Source organism: Larus michahellis, chromosome 4 (assembly GCF_964199755.1).
Source record: "Larus michahellis chromosome 4, bLarMic1.1, whole genome shotgun sequence".
Lineage (NCBI taxonomy): Eukaryota > Metazoa > Chordata > Aves > Charadriiformes > Laridae > Larus > Larus michahellis.
In genome coordinates, this window is record NC_133899.1 from 607,184 (window position 1) to 627,954 (window position 20,771).

The 20,771-nt window shown below is 49.8% G+C and overlaps 1 protein-coding gene across 4 annotated transcripts in view; it reads right to left on the bottom strand.

Annotated features, from left to right (window-relative positions):
• ZFHX3 (zinc finger homeobox 3) overlaps nt 1–20,771 on the bottom strand; it is a 512,235-nt gene that overhangs the window by 105,097 nt on the left and 386,367 nt on the right. For all 4 annotated transcript variants that reach the window (XM_074582606.1, XM_074582603.1, XM_074582604.1 and 1 more), the window contains 2 exons: nt 8,193–10,936; nt 4,110–4,606 (listed from right to left, as the gene is read on the bottom strand). In XM_074582606.1, coding sequence (XP_074438707.1) covers nt 4,110–4,606; nt 8,193–10,890 — 3,195 coding nt within the window. In that variant the 5' untranslated portion in view covers nt 10,891–10,936. The remainder of the gene's footprint in view (nt 1–4,109; nt 4,607–8,192; nt 10,937–20,771) is intronic.

The window sequence follows — 20,771 nt, forward strand, 5'->3', positions numbered from 1 at the left end:
TTTTACTGGATTCAAGGAAGTTAATGCACGCTGTCACCCCAGCATACTCCACACTCTCACACTGCAGCGTCCTTGGGATTATCTTCCTTTCCACCACCTTTCTCCATTGCCTATTTGACCGGTATCTTCATTTAAGACCAACAGCCCCACCACAGCTCTTCGATTAACACGGCATAGAACATATGCTGTTGGTTTCAGTCTGTCTTGTGTATTGTACTTAACCGGAACCGTAAAGCTTGGCTCCCAAACCCCAGCGCAGCCCAGCATCCTGCAGCAGTTACTCCAGCTCAGCCTCTCCGCCCCCAGAAGAGACGCACACGCGCCTGCGGGAAAGGCAGGGCGAGACACAGGCTGCTCCGCAGTGGAACCGGGAACTCCCACCACCTTCTGCTGGGTTTGTAACTGCACCTCCTCTTTTCCTTCTCACAGGTCATCTTCGTTTCCTTCTAAGTCAGCAAAGACCCACAGAGTTTCATCACCTCTAGTATCTTGAGTTCTGATATTAAAGACTAATTTTCCTGCACACTCTGCATCTCCTAGTTAACAAAGAACTTCTGTGCAGGGCATCATGTAACCCCAACCCTCTCCTTCAGACTCTCTATTCCCTAAAAAAGTTAACTCGGCACTTGGAAAGACTGAAAAGGAAGACACTGAATGAACTCATTGAATGCACTCATTTGGCAGTCTGGCCAGCAGTGTGTTTCTTCAGTAGTTCTTTGTTTAAACTTCTTCTGAGTTGCAGGTTTTGAACCAGATATTTTCAGGAAGTTGTAGGAAACATCCAAACTTGGCTCTTGTTCGAGCAGATTAATTCCTTCTGGAAATTCCACCTGTGCAATAGACGCCGGGAACTCGTGCCCGACCTCTTCCAGATGTGGGGAACGCTGCTTTGCTCCAAGTCTGGTCTAGCTCTCTGTGGTCATGAGGAGACAAGACTTAGCTTCTGTTACAGTAAGGCTGCACTTGTAAAGAGTTTGCCGTGTCTCTGCCTACAGCCACCCGCGTAACTCAACCCCAGCCTCACTGTATTCATCTGGCTGTCCTAGCGAAGAGATGAAGGGTCTTCAAACCTGTCATCTCCCTCAAGCCAGTACATCCACCTCAAAAACTTAAGCACACACATTTACAACGGTTCTTTTGCTTTCCAGGTAGTTTCTCAGAACATAAAACCCACCAACCGCACACCAAGGAGATAAGCAGTCACGGTGAGAGGCACAAGTACCGCATTTCCCCAGGAAGTGCAAGATAAATGACAGGATTTCTAGTTTAGTTGCCGGATTTTAGGGGGACAGTAGGGATTCCAGGAGAATGTAAGAATAAAGGAAAGATTATCAGACCCTTCCAGTTTCTTGTTATAAGCAAGGGCACCACTGTGGCATCCCTGCCCCCTCCTCACTGACACGGGAAGAGGTCTGATGCAAGCTATTGCAATGTGCAGGACGAAGATGGCAGCAGAAGACCAGACCTTCTCCTCCAGCACTGGAGTATTGCAGGAGAAGACAAAAAGGTTCACCAGACTACAAGGCTAACAGTGTCTCCAGATCACATTTTTTGGCAGCAAGTAGCACTAACAGAAGTGGCTCTTGGGCAATGCAAGCAGCCAATAACATGCGATTTAAGAGGAAAATGGCAAAAAAGCAGAATAAGGAGGATTGTGTGTGATAAGCCTAGTATGCGCTCTCACCCAGCAGCATCTGGAGAGGATTTTCTCCAGCAGGCAGGGAAGAACTCGATTACATCCAGTTAACTGTGCTCTAAACTGATTATGCATGTGCCAGGCTAATGGATTACATTAGCAAGAGGAAAAATAACATCCAATCAATCTCAATTTACTGCAGACCACACCAAGGCCTGAGAGAAGAGAAACCATTCTGTGAACTACCCCCACTCCCGCTGCATCTCTTCAGCTATCAAGAGAGACATGGCATTACAACCCCTCTGAAGACTGAAAGAATTGCACTCGAGCTTGCTTGATCCATAGGCAGGTTCTTCCATGAAGTCAAACACTGATTCCAGCTACATGGGAGCAAGACTCCATGAATCCAGCCACCAGCTGTCCCCTGCTACAGGCTTTATATAGAAAACTAATATATGGACCATACAACAGACTTCGTTACTCTCAAGCATGTTATTCTCCACCTGGCGTTTCACTGCTTTCACGTCAGGAAGAACGTAGGGCTGTAACAGCTACAGCTCGCCTGTCTGAGGAAAGCATTTCAGGAATCCTGTTACAAGCATCTACGGCTCTTCCCCACATGACTTTGGTGGGGCTTTTCTTTTTTTTTTTTTTTTTCCTCTTTCGCCCCCTCAGAGTGAGAGAATTCTAGTGCCCTGATTGCTTCTTCCCCAGTAGAAACCAATGTAGATTAAAGGTCTAGATAAAGAATTTTTAAACCTTTGCAACATATATTGAAGAGAACAAGAAGATGTGTTAAAATTCATAATAGAGCTTTCAAACAACTCTTTTTTACCCCAAACTGAATTCCATAGACAGAGGAGATTCAATTCCTCAGATGGATTTTAAAGCCTCTCTGGGACTCTCCTGCCCCCAGTTTCCAAGCTGATTTTACTCTCTTAGGTCTGCCGCCCACCTGTGAGCAGAGGCACGTATATGTATTTTTCGAGCCAGACCCTGCCGTGTTATGCTGGATCCCAGCTGATGCCGGTAACAGCACAACTGTCACAGCAGTCTTGGCCTCAATAGCGAGCTCAGCAGAAACATACTCCTCCTCCGAGCAGTTCCCCATCAACTCCAGGCAGGTCTAACCACCATAGTTCAGGGCAAACCCTCTATGATGTTCCTGCTTGTCTCTTTCCTCTCTGAATTCCACGGAACTGCGCATTCCTAGGGAAAAGCCAGAAGTCTTGAAATCTAATGTCTGCACTGTGACGTGGGTGGGCTACTGTACAGTTCAATATCACGTTTTAAATTCCCATTACATAAATGAAAATATTCAAAGAAATAATTAAGAAGCACAAAATACAGTCTGTGTATATAGACACTTATATACAAAAAAAATCTCACCACATTTGATGGAAAGCAGGAAGAGAAGGATGAGGACAGAAAGAATAAAAAAAAAAAACAAACAGAGAGACATGAGAAGACAGCGAGTGGGATAGCACGTGTGAATGGAAGGTATGTGGCTGCTTAGATTTATGGCAATTCGTACCTGATTGTTCATACTAAAGCCATTATGGGATGATTAGAGAAAAAGGTGAAGCTTTAAGTCCAGTGAAAATCAATAGAAACGTCTGGAGCAATTCTGCTGCAGGAGTGAAAGGACTATTCACTGTATCCGGCGCTCCTCTTGGGTTACAGCCCACAGGGTTCAGGCCAGCGAGGGGAGGGGGTTGTGAACGAGAGGAGCAGGTCAGGAAAGAGAAGATGGTTATAAAGACGACACAAAATGAAGGGGGGAAAAAGAGCAAAGAAAACAAGATGGCAGTCACAGGCCAAATACTGTGGTGGATGAATCCTGCAACGCCTCCAAATACAGTCTAGTCTGTCCCTATGCCCGGCCAAGTACACGCACCAATATACGGGCTTCTCTTCCGGCCTTCTCCCTTTTCCAGCCTCAAGCAACACTTTGCTTACAGATGCCAGCATTAACGTACTCAGAGCATAAAAGCACAGCGACAGCAGCCCTCTTCCTCCATCCCTCCCCGCTCCACCACCCAGCCTTCTCAATGCCGGCATGGACACGTTTCTCTGACAACAGCAAAAGCCTTCAAGCGCTCATGAAGAATTGGGTATGGGTTAACAAACCGCCTTACGGAAAAGAACCAACAAAAGTGTGGCAGATACCACCTCGCACGATGTGACTGTTGAATTTTTGTGCAAAAGTATCATTTATATGCAGTGCTATAAGACATACAAGCCCCCACCAAAGCACCTTGACAGGAACACCCATTGGCCTAAGGCTTTAACAACCACAGCTGCTATCAGAATGCCTCCTGAAGAGCTGTACCACGCAAGTGAGACTGTGTCCCGCTGGAGAGATCTGAGCAGCTCGTCTCCAAAGGATCACGATCCACTGCGGTTCAAGTTAGATTTTCCTTTGTTCCAGCACTTGGGCAACGAAGGAAGATGAAGCAAAGCCAACCCTTACCTTATAGAGCTTCAGGCTGGCCTCATGCCTCGAGTTCACTGTGTGAAGACGCAGCTTCTCTAGGCTGTTGGTGTAGTAGTCGCAAGCATTGCATTTCAGATGTACTGGATTCCCAATGGCCACACACTTCAGCCTCCACTCATTGGCCTTGCCACCCTCCTTGATATGTGCTACCAGCTGGTATTTCTGCACATGCTTGTCTGTCTTACAGTGGAGTTGGAAGTTTGCCTTGAGCTGTGTGTTGTAGCGGCACAACTTGCACTGGTATGAGTCCCCCATCACTGCCTTCCACTCGTCTTCAGGGAGGCTACGCTCCACGTTCATGTGGAGGCCCAGCATGTCCAAATTATCTGTAGTGAACTTGTTGCACACAGCACACTGGAAGAGCTTCAGTGATGGGTCATTTGTTTGCGTGAAACTCTCACCCAAGTTCATTAGCTCCTCAGACACCAGCTGTCCACCACCTAACCGCATGTCCAGGGGGATCTCTCCACCCACTGCACGAAGGAAAAAGGGGAGAAAGAGGTCAGAAAAGCTGAATTCTTTACTTGCCAGAAGAGAAGCACAGAGCAGGACGTACGCTGCTCTCGGTGCAACTCTTGCATGCACCGAACGCACAGAGAAAGCCAAGCACAGCTGTCCCGTCACTTATTCCTCCATGCTGCTCGTCAGTACCATACCTGGAAAAAAAAAAAGCCATCGCAGCTGGCGTGTGAGGCTGGAAAAGGACTGCAGTGGCCCTCGCTACCCACCCTCTGAAGAAGTATCCAACCCTCCGCCCACGAAAGGTGGCAAGAAAAACCCTATAAAGTTTCAGAGATTGAAGAATTCCTTAGTACCGTGCTGAAAGTCTCCGTGGACATTTCAAGAACAGTGTAACACTTTATCCTGTTTTTTCTTGCCTGCCTGGAGAAGCAAGAAACGTTACCTCATGCAGTACCTGAGCACAGTCCCTGCTAAACAAAAAAAGGTCAACACTCACAAGTCCAAGTGATGGCAGAATTACAGTCAGGTCACTGCACTGCCATCGAAAGTGGGCAACAGTGCAGAATGCGGCAAGTACAAAAAATAATCTGAAAAGTGCCACTCCTGCGCTATTAGATCTCATCTCTTGTCCAAGAGTTCAAAATGGTGGACAGTCTTCGAAAAACAGTGTTGACAGACACCCTGTATGCCCAAGAAAAAGACAGCCACTATTAATAACGAGAGTGCAAGACCATGTCAAGGAAAGCCAGCAGGACGCTTAACTGTCTCTAAGTGTCAGATCTACTCCTCAAACCAAGAGCTGAACTCTATTCGCTTACAGTAAATGAATGCAGCAAGCTCTTATTAACATCAGGGCACTCTGAGGATATGGACAGACTTTCTGACATTAACTTTTTATGCCAAAGCACAGAGACCAACCACCAGCCTCTTCTTAGAGCCTTTGCTCCACCTTGCTCTCCTTTTCCATTTTTAAGACATTTAGGCTCCTCCTGCGGTTTTTTTGGTTTTTTACCTTGATCTTACGTCATAGCTCAGCCTAACAATCTTATTAAAGGAACCTTCAGGTCAACAGTTACTCAGACAATCAAAAAGAGAGATTTTATTTCCTTAACGTTTAGTTTCCTATGTTTCAACCTGTTTGCTGAGAAACAGCCAACACTGGGAAGACACTCAAAGTCAGGCAGAACCATACTAACCTTTCTGAAAGCACATAACCACAGCTGGTGCAGGTGGCAGCTCTGGGCAGCGTACACGCTACCATCTTTCCTACAGACATGCAATACCACAATGTTCATTACAGTCCTAAGCAGGACAAACTGCAGCTTACAAGACAACCTGAAAGCTGAGTTTGTTCGAGGAACAGCATCTCATTTTCATCCACGCGTATCTCCGCTCACACAGAGGACTGGTAGGAGAGGGAGTCCCACCTGCATGAACGGCCAGAAACCCGTCTTTCCGTCGCAGCAGTCAACGATCTTTTTCCTTGATCCACTCTATCCCTCCCTGCCATGGCAGAATTATACCCTCCGTACAGCTACCCCTGTGTACTGCTCACTAAACACCTGAGGCGAAGGGAATCCACCACTTGCCTTCTATGCTCTGTATCTCCTAATCGTAGCGTTTTTTCTAAGCGTCTCTTAGGCTGTATCCTGAAATCCTCTCTTTGAATCAGTCTCTCCTAAATGCATCATGCGATAAAAACCCAAAAGCAGAATCTTCTGAATTATTAATATTCTAACTCAAACCCAGTTTTGGACTGAAATCTAAAAACAGGAAAAATCTGCTCCACTTCTAGCAAAGGTCATAGCATGTGCGTATGAGTCTAACGAGCCGAGCTTGTGTCAGGTGCTCATTGACACGGGAAGGGCCTCCCTCCATAATCCTCAGCTCCAGATCTGCAACCACCACGTGCACAACTCACAAGTCATTCTCCAGTCGAGCTCATATACATTCAAGGCCTTGTCGTGCACTTTAGGAGGCTTCAGTTAAAACACTCCCAACTTCTCTCATGCCGACCGCCCTGTGCTTCAGTAAGGAGAGGCCATGAGCTCCAAAAGGGCGCTTTCCAAGAAACCCACCATGGATGACACCGTAACTTTATACACTAGAAGCTATATTACAAATGACTGTCAATTACATCTGTTGGCAACTTGGAGCTACTGAAAATACGCTAAAAAAGACTGTGTCCTTGACCTCCCAAAGACGCACGCTGGGACACCACTGGGGGGAGGGGGAAGATAATTAATTTATAGTCACTTGAGTTCCTTCGTTTTCTTTTTCATTTTTTTAGTATCTTGTGTTGTTGTTCTCTCGTATGACTTTCATGTCCTTCTGGACTAATAATAAACTGTACTATGAATAGCTGAAGGAAAGCAGAACATGCGTGAGACCAACGAACCAGCAATGGAGCGCATCAGTAACAACGGCATCGATGGACAGACAAGGTTCGGGAGGGCAGAGTGCTGCATGGAGAGGAAAGCAGGTAAAGTGGCAGATTTCTTTTCACATATTTTCTCAAGGCACTGTGAAAAATTCTCAGCAGCAGCAAAGCAACATAGAGACGGCAGTAACTTCAGTCAGTATCTGCCACGTCTGAAGCGTGTGGGGGGCCCTCTGTTCTGCGCCAGCTCTCACCCCACAGCACTGCGAAGTTCAAACACAGCGGGAAGCACATGCGCTCTCCCAGCGGCTGCTGCCGGCCCTGGGTGACAAAAGCAGCTTGGGGGAGGAACCTAGAGGGACCTGACCCCCTATCCCCACTCTAAATCTAACTCTTGGGCTAAATTGTTTGGGGACAGGGTGTGCCCCCCACTGTGCCAAGCACAGCGCCAACACGAACAGGAGGAATGCTCGTTGTCAGGAAAAAACCATTTGGTAGTTCATTTGTAAATGTTTTCGTCATCTGACAAGAGAAATAATCTTCTCTCTCTATAGCCATTCTTCTCCAGTTTAATAATTCTCATCTGGTCAAGCCTCGAATCTTGTATCTTACGCTGGCATCAGAGGAACGGTTTCAGCTCAGCTTCTTCAGTGGAGGAACACTCCCCTTCCACCAAATTCATCACAGTTCTCAAAACTTGCTTACCTTTTCTTCTCAGGGCAACACAGCACGTAACAAACCAACTCAACAACTGCCTCTGAGAGCGCCAGCAGCTGATGACACCCTCTCACAAAGCCACCCGCCAAACTACTCACACCCCTTACCAGACCAAGGAAAAACCATTAGGAAACACTGTAGTAAGGATGCTTTCCACAACAAGAAGGAACGTTTAATGCACCTCAGCAATAATCCGTATCTACAGTTTTATTAGCTCCCTACTAAAACTCTTAGAAAATGTACCAGAAAAGTAACACATTTTCCCAGAATGAGAAAAACTTGTCTGGGGGAAAGCAGAAGAGAGGTCTCCACTGTGTAGTCTCCATCCTCGACCAGCACAAAAGGTAACTCATTGCATTGCGGCTGCACTACACAGCGGGCTGCAGAGACAGAAGGAAGGGATCTGGCACACAGCACCCAGTCCACGCACAAGGGTTTTGCAGTAACGCAAACAATCCCTCCCGTACACATGGACACGCTGGAAAACCCTTCAGCCTCACCTAGAGATGGAGCCATTGGTGCCATGGGATTGGTGGGATCGAGCTGAAATCCACCCATCATGAACTGTGCATCTGAGGAAGTGCTGTCCATCTTCAAGTTGGGAAGGTTCATGTTCTGCGCCAGGTAGTACTGGTAGAGCTCGGCCTCGGCGGGGGACGGCAGGCTGCCGAGGCCCAGGTGCCGGTTGTGTTGGATTTGGGACATATTTTGCTGAAGCAGCATCATATTGTGCATGTGCTTCTCACTGGTCATGTGAATCCGAAGGTTTCTAGCTACGTTGGTCTCATAGTCGCACACCTCGCACCGCCACGTAGGTTTGGTTTTTGGTTTGGTGGGGGAGGGGGCCCCACAGGTGCTACTAATGTTGGCTGCCGCGGCCGCTGCGGCTGCCGCAGCTGCTGCCGCCGCCCCAGCGGTGTGGCTGAAGACTTGCTCTCCCCCTCCGTTCTGCAGGTTTTGCATGTTGTTGAGATGCTTGTCGGACTGCATATGAATACTGAGGTTGCCTTTGGTAGTAGTGGAGTAGTTACAGACCTCGCAGCGGAAGGGCTTGTAACCACAGGTGTAGCTCTCACCCCGTGCCAGCCGCGGGTGTGGCTGTCCACTCTTGCAGTAGACGCAGGAGCCACCTGGCTCGGGATGTTTCTCCTTCATGTGCGCCTCAAGCGTCTGCTGGTACTTGTAGTGCCAATTGCACTTGGGACACTTGAGTGTCTTACATGAGTTGCGAGAATGCATCATAGTCATGTGGCCACCCAGCGACCGCGAGGAGCCCAGGACCGTGTCGCACTTTGGGCACTCCACGCCGCTCCCCGAGGGGCACTCCCCACCCCCAAGTTCACAGAGGGGGCCAGCATGCTGGTGATGGGAGATGTAGCTCCCGTCCTCGCCCTCCGCACTCTCATTTGGTTCTGGTGCTGTGGCATTGTCTTTATTGGCACTTTCATCGATAAAGTCCAGCCTCCTGCTGCCCTCTGCCACGCTGGCTCCGCCGCCCTCATTGTTAAAGCTTAAGTGATTCCTCCTGTTTGCACCATCAAAGACAAAGGAAGAAGCAGAATTAGAACTAGTAGAAGCTGTGCCCCGCGACAGGGTCTGGAGCACGTTAGGCATTAAGGGAGAGTTAGAAATGCTTTGGTTTGAGAGAGCAAGGTCCTTTTTGCTGCTGCCGCCGCCTGCCACAGCCCCAGCATCCTCCTGGGGACGGTCCTCCAGTTCGTCCTCCAACTCGCTCGGAAACAGTCCTTTGCAACCCTCATCATCCTCATCTTCTTCCTCTTCCTCCTCCTCCTCCTCTTCTTCCTCCTCCTCCACATCCTCCTCCTCCTCCTCCTCCACCTCCTCGACCGGCTCTGCCTTTTCCGAGAGGCTGTCCTGGTCGCCCCCCTCTTGCTTCTCCCCCTCTGCCACCCCAGGGTCCTTCCCCTCTGAGGATTTGGTGGGACTGGAAGCCAGCGGGCCCAGGGGGACTGAGGTAATGGGAGTCTTCAGGGCCGAGCTGGTCAGCCCGCCCAGGTTGAGGAGCGCGCCAGGGGCCAGGACGCCCGCCGGCGACGGCTCCGCTCCGCCGGCTGCCCCGGCCTGGAGGGCCTGCTCGCCTTCCATGCGAATGCCACTGAATTTACCATAAAAACTGTGTCCAGGGCCCATGAGGTTAGCTGCAGAAACGAGCGGGTGCTGAAAGGTTTTGTTTTTTGGTTCCAGAAAGCTGACAAGGGGTTCCTTGTCTTTGCCTATCCCTTGGATGATAGCGGAGATGTTCTTATTGCTAAGAATTTTCCGCTCCTCCTCACTCAGAGTCATTCGGTGGTCGTGCACCGCGTGGGTCACGAACGAGCGGACATACCCAAAGGAGAGCTTGCACAAGAAACACATCAGGATGGGCTTCCTCTTCCCATAGAGCACAAAGCCATCGAATTTGGACAGGTCCACATTGTTGGGAACATCTTTGGATACGCAGGAGCTTTTGGCAGAACCGTCGCTGTTCAGGTAATCCTTGTTGCTTTTGTGTCGCACATCGAAGACGCGGAAGCTGTGCAGGACGGGGCTGATGCCCGCCAGGGCTGAGGTATTCGGGAAGGCCTGGTCTGAGCCCTCAAACCACTTCCCGAAGGATGAGGCTATGTGGAAGGTGTTGATGATCTGTGGGTAGACGGGAGCGGCGGTGGAGGGCTCTCCCTGCTTGGGCAGAGAGTTCGGGAGCAGCGAGGGGAGAGCCCCGCTGCCGCAGGCGCCCCCGCTCTGCACCAGCTGGCTGAGGCTCTCCACGATGTAGGCCGAGCCGTCCGGCTGGTAGACGATCTCGCCGGCCAGGTTCTCCACGTCGCTCTCCTCCTCCCCGTCCTCGCTGCTCTCGCTCCCGCTCTCCCCCCTCAGCGGCGGGGGCGGGCGGGCGCCGGCGCAGCGGTGCTCCATGTAGCTCTGCAGGCCGGCGAAGGAGGCGGCGCACTGGCCGCAGCTCACCTCCTTGCCGGCGGGCTCGGCACCGGGGCCGGCCGCGGCGCTGCTCTCAGGGACGCGCTCGGGGAAAGGGACCCTCAGGCTGTCCAGGGGGCCGCGGCTCTCCGCCGCGGGCTGCTCCATGCTGCCGGCCGTGTCGGGGAGGTGGGCGCTGTTGAGATCAGTCCATTGCTGGTGCTGAGGGATGCCGCACCCATTGTCCTTCCCGGGGATGACAGGAGAGTCACAGCCTTCCATGGCAGGGCCGGCACGGAGCGCTCATTGCACCCGCTACGGCTTGGACCTGCAGGCGGAGAAAGAAGGAGAAAGGCAGGTGAGTCAGGGAGGGGAGATGGTTCCTGTAAAGACCCCACCACCTCAAAGGCTGCCGATCCCGCTCTTCGGAACCAAATGGGAGGCTGAGAGAGCTGGCGCCCCAAGATGGGCTCCGGGAACGGGCAGCCTGGCTTTGGGTAACACACCGCTGGAAACAAGTGATGGAGATACGATGGAAGCAGGAACACAAGAGGCATATCAAAGGGACCCATAAGGTGGTGAAAACCTCCCCCAACACGTTCCCTGAAGGGGAGCAGGAAGATTGTAGGACCTGCACTGCCTCCCCCGAAGCCTTAGATCTTCAGAAAACAAACAAAAAACCAAACAAAAATGTAACAGAAAAGCTTTTGATGAAAACGGAATTAAGACACTAAAACAGAACAGTGGTGGAACTTTGAAACTTTGTAAAAATTGTACTCTGTGCCTCCCTAAGCCAGATGCTGTCATTTTCGGGTGATTTCCCTCTGTTAGTGGTTCAGGGAGCACAGAACCAGAGCTACCACACGTGCACCTCCGTGGCAGACCATGAGAAACAGAACTCAAAGAGATTTTGGAGTAACAGCGTTTGGTATGCACAGGAGATTTAATTGCTGTGTTCTGGACAGAGTTTAAACAGAGAGACGTCAGGAGGGAAACCAAACAGGAAATTCCAGATCTGACAAGGGTCCATCCTGGGGATCGGAAAGCGCTCAGCCCACCACGCACCAGGAAGCTCCCAGAGATCCTGCAGGGCACAGCCTCTGGGCACAGATGGCTTCCTATCGCCCCCAGAGGCAAATGGCCGATGCAGGTCCTAGAGGAGAAGGAAGAACACCCTTCCCACTATTTCTGTTCCACCAGATACGAGATCTGGAGAACTCCCACTGACTGACAGGCAGCCGGCGAGCATGGGCTGCTGGGCACAGCTGACATTCACCTCCACCCTGTTTGCTGCATCCTGCCAGTGTCCCTTAAGCTTCGATCCTAACAGAGCCAGTCTGACAGGACGCGCCTGTCTAGAGGTTACAGACCTCTGAGCTTAGGTGGTGCTACCGTTAGGAGCTGCAGCATTGTAATGCAGACCACAGATCAGCAGGAGATTGCCAGTTCAGCTGCAAACCCACCAAGAACCCTGTCTGCAGGGAAGCATTTCTACAGGTTGCTTCCCGTAGAGAGCTCTGCACAAGCCACATGGGAGGAAACACCAGCAATCAAAGCACTACTACCTCGTCTGCAAAAGTGATTTTTAACCTGTCGTCCACAGCTTTCCTCAAGTATACAGACACAAAACATCCACAGAAAACAACTGAGGAAAAACTGTACGAGCAGAGGCCAACTTGTCCGTGTTTTTACCATCTGCGAACAAGGGAAGACTCCTGCTCTAGATCTGTCCTCATCAATGGCACACAGTACTTTCTTCCACAGTATTTTATCTTCTACCAACTAAACACAAGCACCACTTTGCTTGTCAGACTATTCCAAAACTGAATACGTGCTCAGGGAGAGTTTTTGCTGATATTCAGTATAAGGGTTTGAGCGGCACAACAGGTTTAATTTAACAACATGATGTTACTTCTTAAGCTGACTCAGTGGGATTTGCTCCAAATAACACATTTACATTTATACAAATTATTTTAAGTCTTTCTTTAAATCTCTTTCATTTACCACAGCTTTCTCAAAGCTGCTCCTGAGCATCCTCCGAGCAGTTGCTGCTTCAGCTCATGAGATACTCCGTGCAGCGCAGTGCTGGAGCTCTGCCTAGACCAGACCGTTAGTGACGACTTCCCCCCGCTCTGCACACAGCAGACTTGTGTACGTACCAGCTGACACCTAGGGGCTTTAAGGTCTCTCCCTTCAAAGGCTGCAGGCACATTAGCAGCCTGCTGCCACCCTTCGTCTCTTTCACCAGAGACTATTAGTGTTTTGACAACCTACACCGCTATCTAAACCTTAAATATTATAATCATTGTTTGAAAGTGTTTCCAGTGCTCTCAAGCTCCATTTGAGTCCACGAGGCACGGGAGACCCTTGCAAGCTCCTGCAGAGCAGCGTGCCTGTAACAGACAGCAGCCCTTTCCCCCACGTATCCACCGGCCCGGCACACGCTGCACGCAACCGTGTCAGCGCCCGGGGACCCGCTGTGGCACCGACATGCAACTGGTACTTCAACAACCAGGGGAAGAGAAGAAAAAGTACGAAGAGAACTGAAAATTTGCCAGAGAAGTCCTGATAAGCCAGTGCAAAGCTGGTGACACGCCATAGCAGCACTGAATGAAGTACCTGAATTTGTTTGAGCAAAAGAAAAGGGAGCAACATTCAATATTGTCTTTGTTTTTCCTGGTTTCATTACCTACCAGTTTATTTTCCCTTACTACATGAAGCCATCCATAATTTTTCTGACTTGTCTCACATGTTCGCATTTTCCCTTTACGCTGTTTCCTACATAAGTATGGATACATAATGACAGATACTTGTACTTACATGCGTGTCAGACGCACGTATGTTTATACGCATTCACTTTTTCCAAGCCCTCTTCATCCACAACAATGGAAATTTATAGTTTTTGTGATACCATAAACTAACACTAATAACAGTATGTTAGAATTCACACGATCCCTCTAGGTGAGAAGAGGCTCTCTCCCCCTTATCCTCCAAATACTGCAGTGCCTTTTGGGGGTTACTCCTGCACACTCTTTGGGAACACCATCCCTAAATGCTTTTGCCTAGTAGGTATTTATGGCTTCTGACGCCCTTTCCTCTGCCCTGGCGAGCCATCCACTGCGGAGGAAAGAAAAAGCTCTCCCTGCTAGCACCAGCAAGCACTCCAGCAGTTAGAGAGAGCAGGGGGATGTGTCTTCTGCCTGTCCTCACCCCTGCATCAGCAGTAATGCTCCCCTACACCCAAACGCTGCTCCTGGGCCGTGGGAAGCAGAAGTGGAACAGGACAAAAGCAAGTCAAATCTCTCTCACGCTGCTGACCGTCAGATTGGGATCGTAGACATGCCTGTTTGAAGCTATCTGGGCAGGTTTTTTTTGTCCTATTTTACTTCTGGTGAAGCTTGAGGAAAACTATTTAGAACTACCTATGAAGGTAGAAAGTAACACTTCCCGAAGCAAGCGTGGCAAAGATGCCTAGGGAAGGACATGGAGGCGCAACGGTGTAATGATCCAAAGTGTTCACACGCAGTATCACCTTACAGCATTTCTGATCCTCACCTTCCTCGGACCCTATGCCATACACAGCTGCCGTTGTGGTTGCACTGGGAATAAATAGTGATTTGATCCGCAATAAAAACAACCTGGTGCACTGAATGGGGTAAGAAAGAGGAGTACCATAATACTGTTGACAAAAGGCTCAGTCTTCTTAATCAGCCAGTTTTGCTTACCTTAGCTAAAACGACACTTCAACGCTGCATTGTAACAGCTCTCATTTACAACAGCGCTCTCCCACTGAACACTTGTCCTTAACTGTGTGTCTTCCTCAAATTGATCCCAGATCCTTCGGTGTTGAAGCTGCATATTCACCTTCCCACAACATGACATACTCTCTCCCCCTCACTGCTACCTTTTGCGTTGACAACTGCAATCCAAATTAAACCAAAACAAATTCATACTGGGTGAAAAAACTGAGTAATATAAGAAACGCCATAAGCCTTGTATTTCTGCCAAGAAAAGTTTTGGGAATATCTACGCAGACTTCAAAATGCAATGTGGAACAACCGCACCCCACAAATGCTTTTAGACAAAAACCACTCAGTTTGCCAGCACCGCCGGCTCCCCAGGAAACATGTCGAGATGAGATACAGCACGAACCTGAGCCTCTCCGTTATCAAGAACTCTCGACTGGCAGGAAGATGCCTGACTGACAGTTGGGCCAAAAGCGTTAGCAGGGCTGATGGGGCGGGAGGGTTAACAGCCTGATTGTAAAATCAATGTAATAAATGCTTGGTAAGTTACAGGAACATGCGGGAAGAGGAGGACGCGATTGATAAAGGACTGCGGCTTTGATGCTGCACTGGGGACTTGTTTATTGACAAGAAAGCCAATCTCTTCTCCCCGCCAGGCCAGGCCAGGCAAACCTGCAAGCGCTTACCAATTAATTGGTGGGCTTTTCTGCCTTGGGTTGCTTTAACATCTCTCTCCCCACTCACTCCAAGTTAACCAGCTCAGGAAGCGCTACTCCAAAGGAGTCTCCTGTCCCTTTCCTCAACATGGAGGAGCCCTTCCAAGGCAGGTGGTAAAACCCACAGCCAAAAGACAGCCTGCCGAGAGCCTCTGGACAGAGCCTTGGCTCTATGCAAACCCAAACTTTTCTTGCCCATTTTTAGTTCATCACCAGAGCTACTCCTGAAGGACGATGATCAGGGAAGAAGAGGCACAGAAATATTTGTTTCTATTCGTACAGGAACTGCAGATATCATCCCTCTAAACTGAAAGGAGCGATTGCCTCATTAAAGCAAACCAGACTTTACGCAGGGGTACAATGCGGTTATTAATTCACTATTACGGGCGCCGCACCTTCCTCCATCCCACACCAGCCCTACGCGACCTGCACAGGCCAAGAAGAGCTTGTGAGGGCAGACAGACCTCTGCGCGCTCCACACCTCCCATCCTCTCCCCACCCGCCGCCCCCTCTGCTCTGTTTATCAGCCAGTCAATAAGAAAAGGTAGTTCTTACTTAAGGAGGCAGAAGTCAACTCGTCAGGTCGATCAGCACTCTGTCTGTAAACATGGTTTCCCGTAAAATCAATGAACTCCAGTTACAGAGAGAACAGCCTGAGTGCCGGAGACTCCCTGCGCTCCCACCGCCCCAGCGGCAGGGAAGGGCTCTCCCCAGTCCCTTCTCCAGCCTCGCGTCCCACCGCTGCTCCCCATACCACACTCACTGGGCCTCTGGCGCACAGCCCACCCAAGCCCCTGCTCCTTCCCTGCAGCATCGCTGCATCTCGCCGCCCCAAGCAGATTTGGGACCCAGATGGAGGAGCGTGGACACCATGGGGCAGGGAGTGCTCCACCAGGGCAGGAGCAGCAGCCACAGTGGTCCAGAGCTGAGCTACATCAGACAGCACAGTACAGACTAAAGCAGTGCAGTACGTGCCCCATTCTTTCATCCAGAGTTTCTACTAACCACGGCTGGTGGTTTGCAACCACGCTCTGTCCAGAACGCAAGTGCAGTCAATCCCTGCGTCTCCCCCCGTCACCTCCTTCCAGCCCCTGGCCCTATCCTCACGGGGACAGACGTGCCATCTTACAGCAACGCTTCCACTGCCAAGGAGCGGCTGGTGCTAAACCAACACCCTCCACCCCCCTGGCAAGCTGCGGGCTCCTGGGGCAGCCCCTGGCCCGCGACACCAGGCTGCTTCCACCCCAGGGACGTGCGGCAGCAGCGCGGGCGGCAGGGACAGGAGCAGGAGGGAGGAGGGGGTTCCTGCTGTTGCCCAGGCTTCCCGAGAATTAAATATGAACAGCCGTGCTGTGTAATTTTAAATTGTTAATTAGCACAGGGTTAATTAGGCGGCCCTTTCACAAGAGGCTGTTTGGCAGTAAACCAAGACTGGAAGCAATGAGGAAGGAGGAAAACAAAAGGAGAAAGAGACAGTGAGAAACTGTTCCCTCAGCTAATGACCCACATGGCACCATGAAAAAAAGGGCACCGAGGACAGGGAAAAGATACAAGCAGATGCATTACATCCACGGCCATTACCCTGGAAGATACCCAGCGAGGCACCCCTCCCCCTGCCTATTCCCACCGCCGCGCGGTGGAGAGAAGTGCTCAACCCTGTAATGAGCAGGGTCTGCTCCTTCAGAGCATCCTGGCAAGCAGCAGAGGCTCGAACTCCCGCCAGCTCTTAAGCTTTTTGCCATGGCTCCAAAAAAGATGCGGCTCATGCAAAAGCTCACAGTCAGCATCTGGACTGAGTGGTTCCTGTTGGAAAAAACTGCACAACAGCCTCTAAACTTTGTAAATACACACCTACCTGTTGTGTCAACAGAATGCTCTATAAATCAATACCATGAATACAGGCTGAGAGACTACCCTAGATTAGCTCCAGCACAGGTGCTGGTGATTCAGAGCGGAAGCGGAAAGAGACCGCGGCAAGGGGACAACGACAGCGTACAGACTAAAGGGCGGGCTTAGATGCTCTGGGCACATCCCTCCGTACACGCTCATCTTGGCCTTTCACAGTGTCCTCAGAGGACGGAGCCTGGCAAGCGCTAGTGCTAATGCTCAGGTCAGCCAAGAGGCTCCTGTCTCTGGAAGGGCACTTGCTGACACTCGTTCCAGCCTAAAAAAGAGACAGGCGTACCAAAGGTGACCGAGCAGCCAAGTAAAATTCACAATCCCTAGGACCAGGTTTATTCGAAGCTCCCAAGAACAGGAAGTTTGGGAAGGGGGATGCAAGGCAATTAGCACGTCCGTCTGGAGCGGTGACACAACGAACCCGGAGCATCAAAGCTTTCTGTGTCGCGTCCCCGCACCTGGCGTGCTACAAAGCACTCTCATAACACTTAGGAAATTGCATATGGAAAAGACATAATAAAAATCATTGCCTAGGATCGAGAATTCAAAAATTAAGGAAGAACAGAATGTATGTTGCCAAAGCAACTTTAATTTTGCTCCTTTATGCATATGCATTATGATAGTGTCTTTAATTACGCGATCACACACTGTCTCACTTAGTAAGCACGATGGTCACATAAGAGGGTAAAATAAGGTTGCATGAGCATGTTGTCACTTTATGAGATTTATACAGCAGCTGTTATCACACAAATATGTGAAAAAGTCACTTCCTAGAATAGAAAGATCTTTTTAAATTTCCTAAGCAACAAGGGATAGATATTCAAGCTTGGTAGCAACACAGAGATAGTTTCAGCTCCCAGTTTCATAAAAAGCTTTTATCTTCCAACTTAAACAGAAGCTACAGATTCCAGCTCTCTCCCATTCATGAAGGTGCCAGAAAGCAGCAAGAATACCTGCCAGCCTAAGGGAAGCGTTGAGGATTCTGCAACAGGACTTGAAATATTAGGATAGAATAGTATGTTATGAGCCAAAATCTAAGCATAATAGTGAATGTGGATGCAGGGCCTGAAGAATGATTTCTAGTTGGGGGTTTCCATCAACATTTTACAATGTCAGTGACTTGGGATTCCTCTTATGCAATTCCTAACAAAAAAAAAAAAACAACCCTGAAAATACTAATATTAATCTGCCAATTTCAACATTTTAAAGAAGAAATTATAAACTAATTTTCCTCTTTCACATAGCAAGTCACATCTTGCGCCTTTCCAAGCAAGACCAAGTTGTGTTTTGGCACACACCTGATCACAGTAGAGTTGCCTCATCAACAAACGTGGTTTGCTGAGTGTTCATAACGAAGTATCAGTCTTGCCAAATCCTGGACAAGCTCTGCATCTTCCTCTTCTGCGGTTAGGCTTTACCAACCAAAAGCCCAAGCTCAGTTTTGACTTTGTCTGCAGACACTGCTCAGCACCAGACTGTTGTTTCCAGATGGACACACGGCCACGTCCAACGCCACTGCACCAGGAGTGGAATTAGCAAGCCAGATCTGCCCGCTAGCGGAAGAGGATCCGGCCAACATTGACCCAGAGGTTCCAACACCCATTGACAAGAGTCCCAGGGCTGCAAGTCCTTGCGAGCCCATCTGCTATCCTGGCAAAAATCAAGAATTCACACGCCTCTGTGGAAGCCCCTGCGCACACCCTGTGTTTTCCCTTCCGAGGGATTCTAGCCAATGGGCCTTGAAGGGCACGAGGTCCCAGAAAAAGACGAGATAGCACACAGTGGTCTACAGAAAGGAAAGATCCATCAGGCACCCGAAAAGGACAGGACAGTCTTCTCCCAGCAGGAAGACAACCACATGGAGGGCTTGCCTTCGGCAGCCGACAGCGCTCCAGAACTGGCGTGCTGACAACACAAACAAGTGCTGCACTGCGCACGCTCATTAACGGGACAGAAAATGCAAGCCCTCTCTTACACACAGGCTCACATGCATAGGCACAGCCAGTCCCTCAGATCTTCACAGGATCATTAGCATAAACAGCTTTTCAAGCAGCAGGAAGCAAAGGAAACGCTGAACAAAACAGGACTGAAAGCTGTAGGGCTCAAGCACTTGGCATGAAACTTAAGAGAAAGGGTCTCCTTGAAAAGGTGAACCTTCTACATTATCCACATTTTTTCCTCTGTCCTTCACACCAGCTAAAACTGAGCCAACGAGAGTACTACAAGATGCAGGCAGCTTTTCAGAAAACATTTTGTTATGAACTGTTATTCCAAGTTTGCTGATCCCTTTGTGCCAGCTACTGTACTACACACGAAAATATTTATATAATCATCAACCCACTGCCATTGAGAGCAGAGTAATCCAGAGGAGTGCCAGAGGGTTTTAAGTGAGCAGCTGGGGAAAAGAGCAGTTATTCCTCCAGAGAGACACTTTGCACTGAAAGTATTTTGTAGCCGAGGCAAACTAGCTTAAGTTGCATTTCTCTCTATGAAACAAAGCGAAGCACTTGCTTAGTTCATAAGTGACATGGCATTTACAAGCTCCCAGGGCACGGAGCTTGTTTTCAGGTCCTGCACAAACCTCTCCTCTTGTGTAGGACACCACAGAAGTTTCAGATTTTGCTTCCACATTGGTTTGTTTCAAAACATCACACATGTCACGATTCCGCAGTTGTGCAATTCACCCCTTTGCTCTAAAAACCCAACATTTCTTGTCAAATGCCGTTTCCAGCCTATGTTGCTGCATAAATAACTACATTTGCATCTGGTTTGCATTTTCAGTGCACTGATGTTGACCTAACTCCAAAACTAACCAAAGAGCTCTCGAGGACAAAGTGCCTCGCTCCATTGCACGGACTCCACGGGGCCTCGGGAAAAGGGCCTTACTGTTCCTCCCTTTGCCACAGTCTGAAGCTTGCCCTTTCCCCCTCCTCCACTGTCACCCTAGCAGTCTGTCCCGTAGCTTGTACCAGTAAGAGCTGCCACAGCTCCGTTTGGGCCACCTGGTCCCTACTACAAAGGGCAGTTACATCCATAAGACCTTGCACTAGGCAACACCTACAGCCATCTCGCCCACAGACATGCCTGTTAAGAGAGAAATGTCCTGAGTTTCAAACATCATAAAGACACGTATAAACATACCAAAGACGAGACTTGAATCACCTGAGCGCTGCTCCTGAATGCAAGAACAAAGTGCAGCATTTATAGCAAGGCTACAGGACGCAAACCACAGCAGCAACTCCTGAAAGCGAGGGATCGCCGCTGGCTTTTGCGGCTCTGCTGGTGGTTCATCCACCCCCCATCTTCCAGTTACTCCACACACCGAGCGATCCCACCCAGGCAGAAACACTTGAGGCATTTGCACTCCGAGAGCCAACTCGCACGAACTCCCACCGCTAAGCTTCAGCCAGCCCTGCAATGCGACTTCGGGAGCAGGCACGGCCAACCTGAGACGGCCCGGCCTGGAAAGCTAATGCTCCGCTGCTGGACTGCACTCTCCGCACAACGCTCTTCCCATGCGGGCTCACATGCCTCGGGAAGAAGCCCTGCCAACGCTTTTCCTTTCTACTGATTTACCCAAACAACACGCGCGTTCCAGACTAGTGTCAAGGGCCAAGCAGAGGGTAAGAGTTAGATTCATAAGTCATGCAGATCTCCCGTGCCAGGGCTCAGATCCAGTCCTTGTTAGGAAACAGACACACTGCCTTGTCCCAGGCTCAGCCGCTCTTTCCCAGCCTTCGGGAAAGCTGACGCTTTGGGCAAGGAAAGCGGGCTCAGAGGCATTAGGTCATTCAGTAACCAT